The sequence below is a fragment of the Pteronotus mesoamericanus genome, unplaced genomic scaffold (assembly GCF_021234165.1).
Source record: "Pteronotus mesoamericanus isolate MK-2021 breed Mesoamerican mustached bat unplaced genomic scaffold, CSHL_Meso_final contig_27, whole genome shotgun sequence".
Taxonomy (NCBI): Eukaryota; Metazoa; Chordata; class Mammalia; order Chiroptera; family Mormoopidae; genus Pteronotus; species Pteronotus mesoamericanus.
In genome coordinates, this window is record NW_026555115.1 from 23,294,739 (window position 1) to 23,309,445 (window position 14,707).

The window sequence follows — 14,707 nt, forward strand, 5'->3', positions numbered from 1 at the left end:
TGTTTTTAGTTAAAGCATCTTAAACTTTTGGACAGGGCATGCCATCCCTGTTACTCCTTCTGGCAAGTTAACCACTCTGAGCTTGAGTTTTCACATCCCGGCTACAGCAGGGTTGCGAGGAGGATTACATGAGTTAATATGATAAAGTAGTTAGGACTGTACCTGGCTAGCAGTGTGCTGCTTTCTTCTACCTTTCCAGTGTTAAACCATTCATCAGTCCAGCTCAAACCCACTTGGTTCTTCACACGTGCTCTCGGGGGCAGTAGCTCCCCATCCCCACTCCTCACCAGCAATTTCAGAACCAGCTTAGATATAAATGATAACGTGTAATTTCGACTGAGCAGCTGTTTTTAAGGTTATCGATTTAATGTCCATGATCAGGTGAAACCCTGAGCATCTATCTGTATTTGAGTTTATCAGTTTGGCTTCACGGAAACCTCCAGTGTATCGAGAAAAGGAAAGCAAAGAATAGCGGCACCTGGGCCAGTCCAAACCCTCAAAGGGACAAAACATTACTGAGGAAAAAGTGGGCTCCACGTCCCACGTGCCCTCCCTTTTCCATCAAATTCGTCGCCTCATGGTTTCACGCGCGGAAGCCTTTGTCCCTCCTCCGGGGCGAGCCGGTCTGGAGGTGCTGCTTTGGAACGAGACAGCCAGCATACGATCCCACCGTACCAGCTCTCCCTCCCGAAGTCTAGCCACCCAAAGTAATCTCGGCTCGCAGGTTGGAGAGTGCCCCGCCCCCTTCCGGTAGCGTCCGGCTGCAGAGAAAGGTGAGCCAGACACTCTCCAGCGGTTTACAACCCCCGCGCGAAGTGCGCCGTAAGGGACTTCCACCTGGACGTCCGCGGCCTCGCGTCCCGAGCTGGTTCCCGCGCGGGGGCGGAGCCTGCCGGGCTGGGAGCTCGCCCCGCCCCGCCGTAAACTGACCGTGTGGCAGCCCGACGGGGGCCTGGAAGGGGAGAGAAGGGGAGGGGAAAAAAGGGGAGGAAAGTGGAGCTCGGAGGGCCGGAGGGAGGAAGGGAAGGGGAGGAGGCGAAGGGCAGAGTGTGCCGGCGCGCTGGGGAGCTTCCGCGCGGGGCGCGTCCCGGAGCCGAAGTTGCGGCCGCAGCTCAGAGCCAGCCCCTCCCCTGCCCGGAGCCGCCCCGAACGGCGACACCCCGGGCATTCAGGCCGGCGAGCCAGGGCTGCGGCGGGCCCCGTACTCAGCCGCGAGCACTGCGGGAGGGATGGTGGCGGCGGGGCGTGGGCCAGTGCAGCCGCCACCGACTCCCGCCCGGCCCCGAGCACTGTGAATCCCGGCTGCGGGCTGGGCATGCGGCTGTGGCCCCCGACCCTCGGCCCCCGCGCACCAGACCGGAACGCACGCCCCCTCGGAGTCCACCGCCCGCACCACCGCTGAACCGGGCGTCCCCACCATGCCGCGGGCCGGGGCGCCCCTGTACGCCTGCCTCCTTGGGCTCTGCGCCCTGGTGCCCAGGCTTCCAGGTAAGCCGCGCCGCCCGCTCTGCAAAACTTTGTCGTACACAGTTCCACCCGCAGGCGTCTTGGAGAAGTTGTGGGGGAGGCAGTGCTCGAGGGTGGAAAGCGTCTTCCGAGCCCTCCCAGGTAGGCAGGCGGCCGAGATTCGGCCCCGTGGGGGCTTCCGAAATTCATGCGTCAACCCGCGCAATCCCGCCAGGCTGTCGTCGGTCGCCGTTCTTTCTGGGCTGCGGAGGGGCATTCTCTTCCTGTGTAAACAGCCTCGCCAGTCTGCTGACCCAGCCCGCGTGCGCCCGCGCCCCGTGCGCGGGAGGCCGCAGCTACCCTTGCGTTGGAGCCGGCGCTCTACACCCCCTGGCACAAAGCGGCCCTTGTGGCCGACGGGGGCCGGCGGGCTGCTGGGAGGTGCCGAGTGATGCCGCCGGTGCCCTGGTCCCCGGACGAAGGGCAGTTAGAGGTGCGAGACCTGAAATCTTCGCTGGAGGTAAAGCGGGGGCACACGGCTACGCCGGAGGACTTGTCTTCTGGAACAGTCGGTGCTCAGGGCTCCATAGCGAATCCGAGAGTTTCACTGCGCCCAGGCCAACCGCCTTTCTTTAAAGATGTAACCCGTCTGCTTTCTCCCCCGAAGAAACCGTAAACAAGGGGAGACCGGCGTCCCACCTCACAGCCCTACCTGGGACTTCGCGATCTGATTTCTCTGCCTGGCATTATTCCGCGATTTACAAATAGTCCGTACCGCGCAACCCCCAAACTCAGGAGGATTCTGGAGCGGAGGGCGGGTGTGTGTGGCGGGGGGGGGGAGAGGGGGAGAGAGAGAGAGAGAGAGATTGATTGATTGATTGATTTACTGTCGTGACTCTGCCGTGGGCTGGCTGTAATGTGTTAACCTGCTTTAAGTTTTCCGAGTTGGAAGAGGGGCGGACGTGGCATTTAGGAAGTTAGGGGGCCCCAGAGAAAGGATGCTCTGTTGGGTGCTTGGGCTTCGAGGCAGAGGAGCTACCCCCCACCCCCCTCCCCAAAAAGCAGGAAGCTCCAAACTTCTCTTTTCCCATAGGAAATAACTGTGTTGGGTGCTCCATTCACTTTCTAGCCGACGTTCTTGGTTGCTCTTGTGAGCTAAATACTTGGCATTGGAGGGAGCGCGGGACAGTCCTTCCTACGCTGTCTTATTTACGTGAAGGCACTCTTACATGAGGTTTAAGTCTGCGAACGCAGGAGGGATCTGGACAAACAAAAAACTTCCTCAGGCCCTAATTCAAACTCAGTACTGTAGCTGGGGGTCTTTTATGGGGTAATGATCACTCCAGAGCTTGGAGTAGATCAGCGGTTCCCAAACATCCATCTGGCAGCCAGTGCCCATCACTGATGTTTTTGTGGGATCCCAGGGAAATGCAAAGAAAAGGATGTAGCCTGTGTCACACATTGGAGTGTTTTTTTGCCAACTAGTCCCCTGCTTCGCAAGGATTGTCTTTTAATTTGAAATTTTATTTTTTTTAGTGAAAAACTTATTTTCCTTTAATAATTTGAAGTGTTAACAGAGGGTAGTTTTTCTTTTTTGATAAAATTAAAAAAAAAATCTGGCAATCCTATGTGTTTCCCTTTTTCTGTTTTGTTCTTATTCTGTGAAATCCAAAAATTAGGAACTGATAAATGAAATGACTTCTAAGTTTCCTTACAGCTTGACATTCAACGATTCTAATAAAAACTCATACTTCCAGTTGCAAAGAATTCTTTCAGTATATTATTTTTCATTTGTGTGGTGAGTTGTGTTTTTGAAGTTCAAATACATTCTTACAATGATCTTCATTTTTCGGGTGGGCAGAAGGTGAAGTGACTTACCCATCCTCCTTGTCCACCAACCTCAAGCCTTTTTAGGCACAGGACCCTTTGTCTTACATGACACACCTTAGGTAGGAAAGAAAGCATTGAGCTGTGGCGGAATATTTCCATCTCCTTCAGGTTTCCCTTTTCTCCTACTGTTGCCTTCGAGCTCAGCCAGCCCCTGCGGGGTCTGCGGAAGGGGGGGAGGGCAAGCCCATTGCTGGCCTCCAGACCGGGTCATCTTCCTTTTCTGCCCAGCAGCTTTTCAAGGTTCACAGGGGCTGACTCACATACCTTTGGGGTCTCCTAGTTTCCCAGTGGTGCCAAGTCAAGGTTAAACATAGTTTGAAACAGTTTTTTCCTCTCCCTTCCCTTTTCTTTTATTCTTGAAGTCCTGCAGGTACTTTCTCCAGAGTTTGTTTCTGTCTTGCTACTAGGAACCGTATTAGAAAGGAAACCCTTCCTTAGTGAGGAAAGAGGTGACCTGCAGGGCCCTGCCTCCCCGGGTGTTCCTAGGCCATTAGCCAAGTGGCCGGTCTGTTGCTTTCACCACGCTCTCATCTCTGCTTAAATAAAAAGTCCGTTTCGGGCTGGAAACAGACTTTTAATTTAAGGGTGCTCGTTTCAAACAACTTCCTGATAGGCTGACCGCCGCCCCCCCCCCCCCATCCCAGGGGTATCTTCTGCTCTCTATGGTACCGTGGCCAAGAGCCTCGGATGGGACATAGGTTTTGGTGTTTCCACAGAACCAAGGAAAGATGTCGCTGGGCTGAGGCCCTTCCTTGCCTTCTAAGGAGTGGGAAATGTGCTATGATCTCACTGTAGGACTAGAGTCATGTTTGCTACTATAGCTTATCATTTTTTAAAATGTTCTTTTAGTGCTGAAAATGAGAAGGCTGTAAGTCCTGAGAGAGCCTTTTAGTCAAGCTAGTGGACTCCTGTTGGTAGCACTGACTCCCACCCCCATTTTCCTTGGTCTGTGATGGGGCTGCTGGAAGTCGGCTGCGGGTTTGCAGCTCTCTTCAGGTGATCAGCCATAGGTTTGAAAATAACAGGACAATGAAATGCACACAGGGGGCCCAGTGTGTGGACTGCTGTTTACCCTAGGTATTTATATTTTAGCTCCATCATCCTTGAATTAGGGAGCTTTTTATAAAGGGGAGTGAAGCAGAAGAGGGCAGGGTCTAATTAGCTCTAATTAGTATTCCTCTCCTGCTTGTTCTCCATGCTTATTTAGCTACTGAGGCAATGGAGAATTAAAATATCTAAGTAGTTGGCAAAAGGCCCCTTGTGCCTGCCTGCCCTGGTAACTACTTTTTCTTCTTTAGCTGGTTTATGGACATACTCTGAGAAGTTTTAATGATATCAGCAACATGAGATAATTACACAGTACTTAAATAACAGTGTCCTTTCACAGGTGGTGTGTAGCTGGGTTAATAGGGTAGGGTCTCTTTTTCACAGGTATTTTCATTTGGCTGGGGCTGAGGGCTTTGGAAAGCCACAGCTATGGTTTGTTTTCTTTCTTTCCAGTTGGAATGGAATTAATGGCCTTTATAAATGTAAAGGAAACTTTATAGGTGCCCCCTTGTTTGTGAGGTTTCTTCTTGCTACTGTCGAATGAGGGGCTTGATTCCTGGGCCACACCATGAAAAGTTTGCTCCAAGACAGGCTTGACGCATCTCCTGTGGCGGGTGTTTGGAGGAGATCCCCTTCCTCACCCCACCAGTTTTTCAGAGGTGGTTGCTTATCTCTTTGGAGCTGGGACCAGCTTCTGTACTTGTCCCTTGAGTTATTCTCAACTCTGACTCAGAGTGAGCCTGTTAAAACTCAACTCAGGTCAGGTCACTCTGCTTAAAACCCTCTCATGGCTTCCAAAAGTCCTAATGGTGTCCTTCCAGGCTCTCTCTGAACTCTCCCTCCCCTCTCCCTCCCCCAGCTTCCCTCCCTGACTTTATTTTTTACCCCTTCCTTCCCCTCACACACTTCACTCCAGCAGCATGATGCTACCTGGAATACTCGCCCAGAGATGCCAGACAGGCTTCCTCTACCTTTCTCAGTTGTTTCCTACTCAGCCAAGTTTTCCCTGGCCACTCCGAGCTAAAGCTGCAACCTCCTGCCCCACCTTCTTCCTGCCTCCTTTCCTTCCATAATTTTCCTCCATAGTGCTCATCACCATCTAATGCACTTTCTTACCATACTTATTGTCTGTCTTCCCCCAAGATGGTCTCCCCCAAGTCTGAACATAAGCTCAGTGAGACAGGGAGCTTTACTAGTTTTCCTCATTTCTCTATCCTCTGTGCCTAGAACAGTGTCTGAATCATGTTCGTTGAATGCATAGATGGTGTGTGTGGTGGGGGCCGGGGGGAGGTCTTGTCCCATCCTTACCTTCTCACTGGCTTTTACAACTAGCTTTGAGGTCAGGGGCTCTGCATGTAGCATATTAGGAAGAAACATTCTCAGGGAGAGAGGACCCATTTAAATATCAAGATTTGGGGGAGGCTAGAATCTATAATAGAGACCATTTAGTTGAATTGTTTACATGAAGACACAGAGGATGGGGAGGTAAAGTGACTTGTCCAAGGTCATGCAGCCAGTAAATGATAGAACAAGTACTTGGATCTTTCATGCCCAACATAGGCTCTCCGGACCCCGTAATTCCAGCCCAAACGTCCTTTCCTCTGATGGCTTCTCTGCGTCCCTCGGGTGGAGCAGGATTGGCCTTTCCTTCCCTTAGCTCCTAGTGCATGTGGGGACTGAAGGGGGTCTGTCTCGCCTGCTACGAGGTGAATTGCCCGGGTCCTACTTAACATTGCTTCCATATACAACTACGTGCTTCCCAGGGAGGGTGTCCATCCTGTGTACTCAGTATGCTTTTTCCACCATCCCAACTGAATAAAGTCATGTCTCCTCTCCCCCCGAACCAGCACGGCCATTCCAGCTTGGTACTCACTTTTGTTTTCCTACGGAATGTTTTGCACTAGGAAACTTCAGCTGCTTGATATGTGTTTCAGTGGTGTTTTCTGACCTTGGACATGTGTGCTGAGAAGAGGCAGAATGAAGAGGGCCTGGCCTGGACTGTGCGGGGTGGAGGAGGGCAGGCAGGAAGGATTGGATTGGACGAAAGAAACACGTCATACACCTTAAAGGATTGGCTGGACATGATGGCTGCCATGATGAAAGAGAGGAGTGAGTCAAAGAGTTTCAGAAGGATAGCATATTATTAGATTGTGGTTTGCAGTTAACCCCTGGCTTCAGAGACATTAAGAGCTACCGGCCGTTGAAATTGAGTTGGGAATAGTCACTAAGCAAACAGCAGCTAAGAAAAGATGTGGCTATCTTCTGGACAGCTGGTGCCCGTTTCCATGACCTAGACACAGTGCTCTGACATTTGTGACCTCCAGCTGTTTAGCTTTTTATTCATTGCTTCCTTCCTTTCAACATACTACTACTGATGCCCAGTGACTCATCCAGCTAGATCCAAACTGTCTGAAATATTAATAGGTGGAGAGGAGAGATGCCAAAGGGAGTGACTCCCGCACTGTGACATGTATCGGCACACAGCCTGTGCCCTTCTGCGAGGAGTGCCTGTCTGCTCCCTGGTACCTGGCAGGCCGTGAGCACTTGGGGAGCAAGCCCTGGGCCATTCACCTCTGCACCTCTAGCGTCCTCTAGTCCACTGCTTGGCACGCTTAGTGTAGATTTTCTTGAATTTGAATTTGTTCCAACAACTTAATTTTAGAGGAATCATTCTGAGTGCAATAAAACTACTTTACTGTTGCATGTGAATGTGTAATAATGAAAACAATTAGCAATGCCATTTGATAAATATTTTACAGTTGCTCAATATGTTTGCATACCAGAAGTCTGTCACATTTGAGCTTCTTCAGTGTTATGTCTGAGGTCTTCTAGGCTGGCAAAGCAGAAGACCAGAGTCCAGTCTGATCTGGGTCGGAACGGAGGAGCCCTTACTGCTCTGAGCCCAGGACCCGCCCCGCGCCCCCCCCCCCCCCCCCCCCGCCAAGTTCCCAGAGCTCAGTGATGAGGCTGTGGCACTTAGAAAGTGGTGTGAATCTATGTGGATTGGAGCAGAGTTATAAATGAGATACCCGATCTCAAGTTTTTTTCTGATAAAAGGCCTGTTGGAGATATCTTCCAGAGGAAACTGGAACTCTCTGGTCATGTGGCTTTGAGCTGGGATGGAGCAGGAACCACCGGGCAGGTGTACCCCATGTGGGTACTTTTGGCCACCACGCTTTCTGACCCTTTCCTTGTAGACTGGGCTCTTTGTTTCAAGTCACTTACTCTTGTTTTTCATGTTTCCATCTGTAAAATGAAGTGACTTGACTAGCTCATTGTAGAACATTTTTAGCTCCAAGGTTCTGTAGTTCCATCATTTTACAGAAATAATTTTACACAGCAAAGCAAATGATATGCCACAAGGGCTTGAGTTTGTATTTGATGAGCTGAGGAGACCAGGAGGATGAGCTGAGGAGACCATTCTGATTTGACCATTTCCCCCTCAGATAGCAGTTTCTGACAGGTAAGGGAGTTTAACCAAGAAACTGGCATTTTGAAACTTCCTTCACACATTCTCTTTTTTAAAGGCTCCTGTGCTTATTTAAAAGCCACTGAAAGCAGGGGGCAGGCAGGATTCTAAGACTTCCTTGGTCAGCCTTTGGACCTGGGGTGGCTCTGCTGCTCAGATGAGGTTATGCACCCTGGTCGGTCTCAGCTTGTTTCTCCTAGAAACTGTGTTCTGGGTCCAGCGCTGTGCCCAGCAGGCCCTACTGCAGGCTTAGCACAGAGATGGTGTCTGAGCAGTGCCAGCTCTGTGGGTGTGAGACAGGGTCCCAACAGAATGATGGTTAGTGGGGACGTGGGGCCCCGGGTTCAGGGCTGGGGTCTGTGGCTGGTGGAAACCATTGTTTTTACCCTCGAAGCCACCTTTCCTTCTCAGCATCTCAGGTCCTGCCCGTTTTTCCTCCCTCTGATTCCAGCTACCATTCTTATCCCTCTAATGCCTCTCGGGGAGACACAGTGTAGCTTCCTGTGTCACCCAGTTTCTGTGGGTTTTTACTTCTAGTGACAAAGGAGACAGAATTAAAATGAGCAAATTTGGGAAATGCTAGAGTTTCAAGATGGCCTACAACAAATGTTGTTATGGTGTTTAGTGGAGCTAGGGAACTGTCTCCACCTGCCTGTATTTTCTTCCACTCTCTCTTTTTCATCTTTTTGACTCTTCCACATGCCCCCTTACTGTCTGAGCCCTTCTTCCTATGGCTGGTGGTCCTAGGTTTTCCTTATTCCATCCATTGTGGCTCTAAGCAGTGACCAGGAGAGGCCAGGCTTCTGTTAGTGCTCTGAGGGCCAAACTGTCATTTCCATTCAGAGAAAAACCATCAAGTTCTGTTCTTGGTTGAAAGAAATCTGTCCTGATGTTTTGGAGAGGAAGGAAAAGACAGGGATGATAGATTTCTTCAAGGATCCCTGTGCTGCTGGCTGGGGGAGTGGGGGGTGGGGGTGAGAAGGAGAGCGGGGCAGTGAGATGCAGTGGAGGGAGGCGGGGGACAGTGGGTTTAACTTCAGCCCCGCAGCTGAGTCTGCCTCAGGAGCCCCTCCTCTGGATTAACGGCAGGGGGAGCTGGCCTGGGATTGAAATAAGTAATTTACAACACTAAAGCAATTTCCTTTTAATCTTGCTTTCTGGTTTTTTTTAAGCATAGGGATGGACTTTCAATTTGATCAAATGCCTTTTTATTACCTACTGAGGTGATGACGTGGTTTGTCTTATATGACCTACTAGCAGATATATCAAATTAATGGATTTCCTTTATTTTTTTCTTTTACACTTTTTTTTTTTTTGAAATTTTTAGAGAAGAAGGGAGAGCAAAACATTGGTTTGTTATTCCGCTTATTTATACATTCACTGGTTGATTTTTGTGTGTGCCCTGCCCAGGGATTGAACCCACAATCTAGCCGTTTAGGGACAATGCTCTAACAAGCTGAGATACCTGGCCAGGGCTTGGATTTCCTTTATTTTAACCCATCATTGTATTCCTGGGCTACATTCTTCTTTAAGGGCTGTGCTAGCTTCTTTTGGTACACTACAGATTTGACATGATACTACTTGATTTAGGATTTTCTTTCCTTTTGCTTGAAGGGGACTGATCAGTTCTTTTGTCTTTCCTTTTTTTTTTTTCCGCCCCCTTTTGTCATTTTGGCTGAACTAAATACAGAGGGCCTTTTCTCCCTCAGGGGGAGTCTGTTGTTACAGGGAAGGGTCTGGAAATCCAAGTGGGTCCAGCTAAGAAATGGGGGTTGCTGATAAAGTGTGCATGCCCCTTGGGTGCTTCAGAAATGGCAGTGTTTACTTCAGCCCTTGAGCCTTAACCTGCAATTAGCACCAGGGCCTGCATCCCTCAGCCTTCCTGCCAGGCCCCCTACTAAAAAGGAAGTGACTTCCCCTCCCCTCTCATGCACCAGTCAGTTCCTGGCTATAATCCCTATCGATGAAAACATCAATAGGGATTATAGCCAGGAACTGATTGGTGCATCTTTATCTTGCTTTAAAGGTCTCAACAGATGCACTAGTGGAAGTGCCACCTCTTGTGAAGAATGTCTGCTAATCCATCCAAAATGTGCCTGGTGCTCGAAAGAGGTATGTGGGCAGTGGGGGAGGGGGCGGGAGAAAGAAGGAATGCTGTGGGGGTGGGGAGGGGCTGGGCTGTTCCATAGCACATGAGTTGTTTGTACAGAAAAAGTATGTGCAAATTCTGCAAACTGCCTTTTCCCCTTTTTCCCATGGGATGACAAAAGAAAAGCTGCATTTTTATAAGATGGTAAGTTAAATTGGGTCTCTAGTTTTAATTCTGTTTTGGGGAAACGAGCCCTTTCTTTCCTTTTGTCGGGGAACCTCTTAGGACTATTGTATAATTCTCTGCTATTTAGTTAGAGACCTGGGCTTGTGAAGTGAGCTTATTGCATAACGATTCAAAACAAGCCTGGGTGGGCAAATGTCTTGGGTGCTGGTCATCGTAATGAATTGGATATCATGAACTGGCCTTTATGGAAGGATTTCATTAAAAATAATAGCTGCTTTCCTTCAAGCCCTTCAGGAAGGAGTGTAAGTTTGGGGTGGTGATGAGCAGATTGCTGTCCTAAAGCAATACAGTTGTCAAGGTTGGTGGGCTAATTGGGAAAGGATCGATTTCTAAACTTCCTGTCTTAAAGGAAATTTCTGGGTCAGTTTTCTAAACTGTCGCTAGAACCATGGGGCATAAACCCTTCTTGCACTTGTGCACAATTAAGGTTATTTTTTTAAAGAACCCAAAGCTTGGCGTTTTAGGCTCGCTCAGCCTCTGCAATTCAGTGGGACCTGAATTCCGTGCCTGTCAGGAAGAGCGAGAGCTGGCTCCTGGGAGGCCAGGCTTTTTTACTGTGATGCACCCACAGAGGTCTGGGGAGTTCTTTAGCCTGCAGTGGCTGCAAACGATCACCTGGGGACCCCTACCAGATGCCATATACTTTGTATACAATATCTCTGATTATCACAACATCTCTGTCACATGGGTGGTAGTGCACTCATTTTATTGATGAAAAGTTGAGGCTCAGAGAGGTAAAGCATCTTTTTCAAGTCCACATGATGTTCTGAAGCTGGGATTTGAGTCTGGCTTCTTGGGTTTCTGAGCCGGAGTGCTTTCCAGTAGGCTACACTGCCTCTTCACGTGCGACTGTCCTAGAATTTTTTCTAGCAGAGAGTAAGATTAAGGCACAAGCACTTTGAGAAAGGAATCTTCGCAGTATCTAAACCGTTCATTGCTTGTGTTTAATTAGTGTCTTTGTTATGAATGCTCTTTAGAACCTTGTGCTACTTCCCTATGACCTGCGGAACAAATCCAAGTTCCATGGCCACTGCCTATGTCCTCACCATTGTCCCTTGCCCACCACCAACACTTGAGCCAGAGGGAACTACCTGAAGATCCCCAGACAGCCCTGACTGATGAACGTGCTCGTGGTTTTCCCTGTGCTCCTCCTCCTTCTGGAGGGCCTGCGGGCATTCCACGCCTTCCCCTGACCAGCACCTTGTCTTCCAGTTTTCAAGGAATCAGGCCAAGCCTCATTTGCTCTACGAAGACATTCATGGTTTTTCCCCAACACATGCATCCATCCCTTCATCCATCCATTTATCTGTCCATCTATTTGACATGAGAATACAAGCTCTTTCCATCAGAATGTTAGGGCAGGAGTTACATCTGTATTCCTCATTGCTATATCTCCAGCACCCAGGATGGCACCTGACACACAGTATTTGCTCAGTAAACATTGACTGAAGGAGTTCATTAAATGTCTGTTTATTGTGAGTCTGCATGTGCAGGCCCTGACCACTTCTTTGTCTCCCGAACTCTACTCCTTCAATAGCGGTTAGAGATTCTTATTCTGTTCATTTGTTCTCATGCCTGTTACTTTCAGAAACTAAATCACGTCTTACTTGTCTCAGCATCGCCAGATCAGCTAAGAATCGGGCAGGAATTCATCTTTGATGAAAGTGGCCCACTAAAAAAGACATAGAGTTAGAAACCCAAAGGTGAAATATCAGTTTTGCCATGGCTTATTCTCAGTGTCTTGATATGTAAAATGAATAAGACACCTCCCGCCCTCCAGCATTATTGGGAGTATAAAATGAGATCAGTACATGAGCGGGCTTGTGGATGGGACTGCCAGTCAGCCAGGCCCCTCGGCTGGCTGGCTGAGAGTTACCCAGCAAACTGCTGTCATCAACGGATATTTTCTAGTGAAATGTGGACAGTGGGATCTGGACACCAAGATCAGTTGTCTACTTTAGGTTTCTTCCTCTCCTCTGTTAGTATTTCCATGAGTCTGTCATCCTGATGTTGACAGCAAATGACATTATTCTGAGGAGCTTATCATTGTCCCAGGCCCACTCCGGGGTCCCTCTCTAGCCCATTGGGCTCCCTCAATGCTTAGATGGAGCCTCATTCTTGGCTTTGGAACGTCTCCATGAGGCCTCTGCTGGAATGCAGCTTCCCATCTCCGTTGGGAGTTAACTTTCCTGGGGACCCGAATGTGTTTCGGGAAGCAGAGTCTGGAGAGTTCAGGAATGGCTTTGATGAACCCCTGCCCCTTGGCAAGAGAGAACGAGTGTGCTTTCTTAACCGTACACCCCAGGATATCATTGAAGAGGCAAGGTGTCGGTCTGCCAAGAGCCATGTGTGTGTGTTGAGGGCTCATACCAAGTGGATGATAGAGGGCCAGATCTGTCACCAGTGTGTTCTTGTGGATTCAGATCTGCTCGGATTAATCCCAGCACGCATTCCATCTGGACTGCTCTGTTCTAGATCCCACAATGACTTCCTTATTTCACTCGAGGTGGAGGTGGGGCGCCTTACATTTAACACCCCTTGTAACCTAATTCCACCTCCTCTACCCAGTCCATCCTCCCCTCGCTGTGTTCTCCCACAGGTGTCGAATTTGAGTCAGTTGGTGTCCTCACATACTCCAGCACAGCACTGCATGCTGGTTCTCTCTTCCCAGTTCTGCCGCATGGCCCTATGGTCCTGGCTCTCTTGTCTCTGTTTTCTATCGTAGTTTGTCCAGTGGCTTCAGATTTACCCTCGGGCTTTAAGACCAGAGTTTCTAGACTCTCTCTCCTACTTGGAAATGAAGATGTGTAGGGGGCTGCCTGTCCTCACCTGTCTGCACTGCACACCTCAGCCCCTGTCCCTTGTCCTTTGTGGCTCCCTGGGCTGTTTTAGCCGGCCATGGCTCAACCAGCTTGAACACTTACACTGCATGTACTGCACAACATAAAATACACAGCAAACTGAGGCAACTTTTTATCTATTTTGTCCTTCATTTTTTTAATCCTCATCCAAGGATATGTTTATTGATTTTTAAAAAACTCTTTTTTAAAAAATGTTTTAGTTTTTTAGAGAGAGAGGAAGAGGGAGAGAGAAAAACATTGATGTGAGAGAAACATCTGTTGGTTGCTTCCATACTCACCATGACTGGGGATCAAACCCACAGCCTTTTGGTGCATTGGATAATGCTCCAGCCGACTGACCCACCTGGCCGGGGCTGTCCATCCATCATTTTTTTAGAGTGGAAATTCACCTCTGTTCTGAGACTCCCAAGTTTTGCAACCCAGCCATCTGTAAAGAGGAATGTGCCAGAAGAATGTGTGTGGGGGCTTTAATGGCAAGGCCTTAGGGCAGCTCATGTTATTTCCACCCACATTTTCCTGTTTAAAACCCAGTCATGTCACTAGTCCTAACTGCAAGGAGAACTGGTGATCTAATCTCGCTGTTGCCCAGGAAGAAAGGGAAGGTGAGTTTTGTCAGCTGGCAGCCTGTGCTGGAGGCAGTGAGGCCGGTGTGCCTTGCAGGGGGACGGCGGTGGAGGACAAGCGGCAGGGCAGATGGACCCATGTTCCCTGTCAAATAGAGAACAGGGTTGGTGGGAGGGGGAGAGGAGGCAAAGGCAGGCAGAGAGATTGAACTCAGGGCTGGGGCAAGTGGGGAAGCTCTACGGTGTGAAAGGGAGACACCTTGAAGTGATGTGGGCAGTGCAGGCTGCTGAGAAACTGGAAAAAGGACGCCTCCGCAGGCAAGGCCGCCCTGTGACATGTGGCTGGGTGGAAATAGAGTCAGGCACGGCAGACTTGGGGAAGCCTGGGCTGGGGTGAAGGTGTTTTCCTTGGAGGTGGATGTGGAGAGGAAGGAGTGAAGGAGTCAATAGGACTGGAGGCACGAACATGAAGAAGGAAATGGATTAGAGGCTGGGAAAGAGGGCAGTACAGCTGGACCTTCTGGGAAATTACAGTGGCAGGGAAACTAGAGGTGCATCATCCACATTTTCCTTTGGGCTGGGGGAAGAAAAAGAGCAGCTACTCCAGATCACAAATAAAATACAGATTCTTTGAGAGAACATCTCTTTATGGTCATGAAAGGTATAATCTTGACCTACTGTAGATGCATCATAAATAGTTGTTAGGTGAGTTAAGCCAGCCAGTTGAAGGCTGATAGAGGGATTTCTGTATCCCCAGGCAGGAAGTACCTGTGGCTGGTGCACAGATTACAGGTTGTATCACTTACCTCTTCTCTTCCTTCCTCCTTTCTACCATACCCATGAGGGCTCTGCCAAACCAGGGCTGCCACCTTGGCAGGTCAGAGAGCCTGGCCTGGTCGTATCACAGAGAAAGGCCAGCCACAGAGGACATCAGCTCCCCCCGTGCCCACTTCTCTGCCGGGCTCTCTGTCTGTTTCACCAGTTTGCTTCTTCCCTCTTCATCCCAGGGGTTGGCCTGGTTGCCTCATTTCCTGCTTGGATTCCTCTTCTACCAGGGCCTGCAGTTTCAAACAAGCAAAAATATGCCCTTGCCCTC

At 49.6% G+C, this 14,707-nt stretch overlaps 1 protein-coding gene across 1 annotated transcript in view; it reads left to right on the forward strand.

Annotated features, from left to right (window-relative positions):
• The first annotated feature begins 1,011 nt into the window (after positions 1–1,011).
• Positions 1,012–14,707, forward strand: part of ITGB5 (integrin subunit beta 5) — a 113,427-nt gene continuing 99,731 nt past the window's right edge. The window contains exons 1-2 of the mRNA XM_054575183.1: positions 1,012–1,488; positions 9,879–9,964. Of these exons, the coding sequence (XP_054431158.1) occupies positions 1,419–1,488; positions 9,879–9,964 (156 nt within the window). The 5' untranslated portion in view covers positions 1,012–1,418. The remainder of the gene's footprint in view (positions 1,489–9,878; positions 9,965–14,707) is intronic.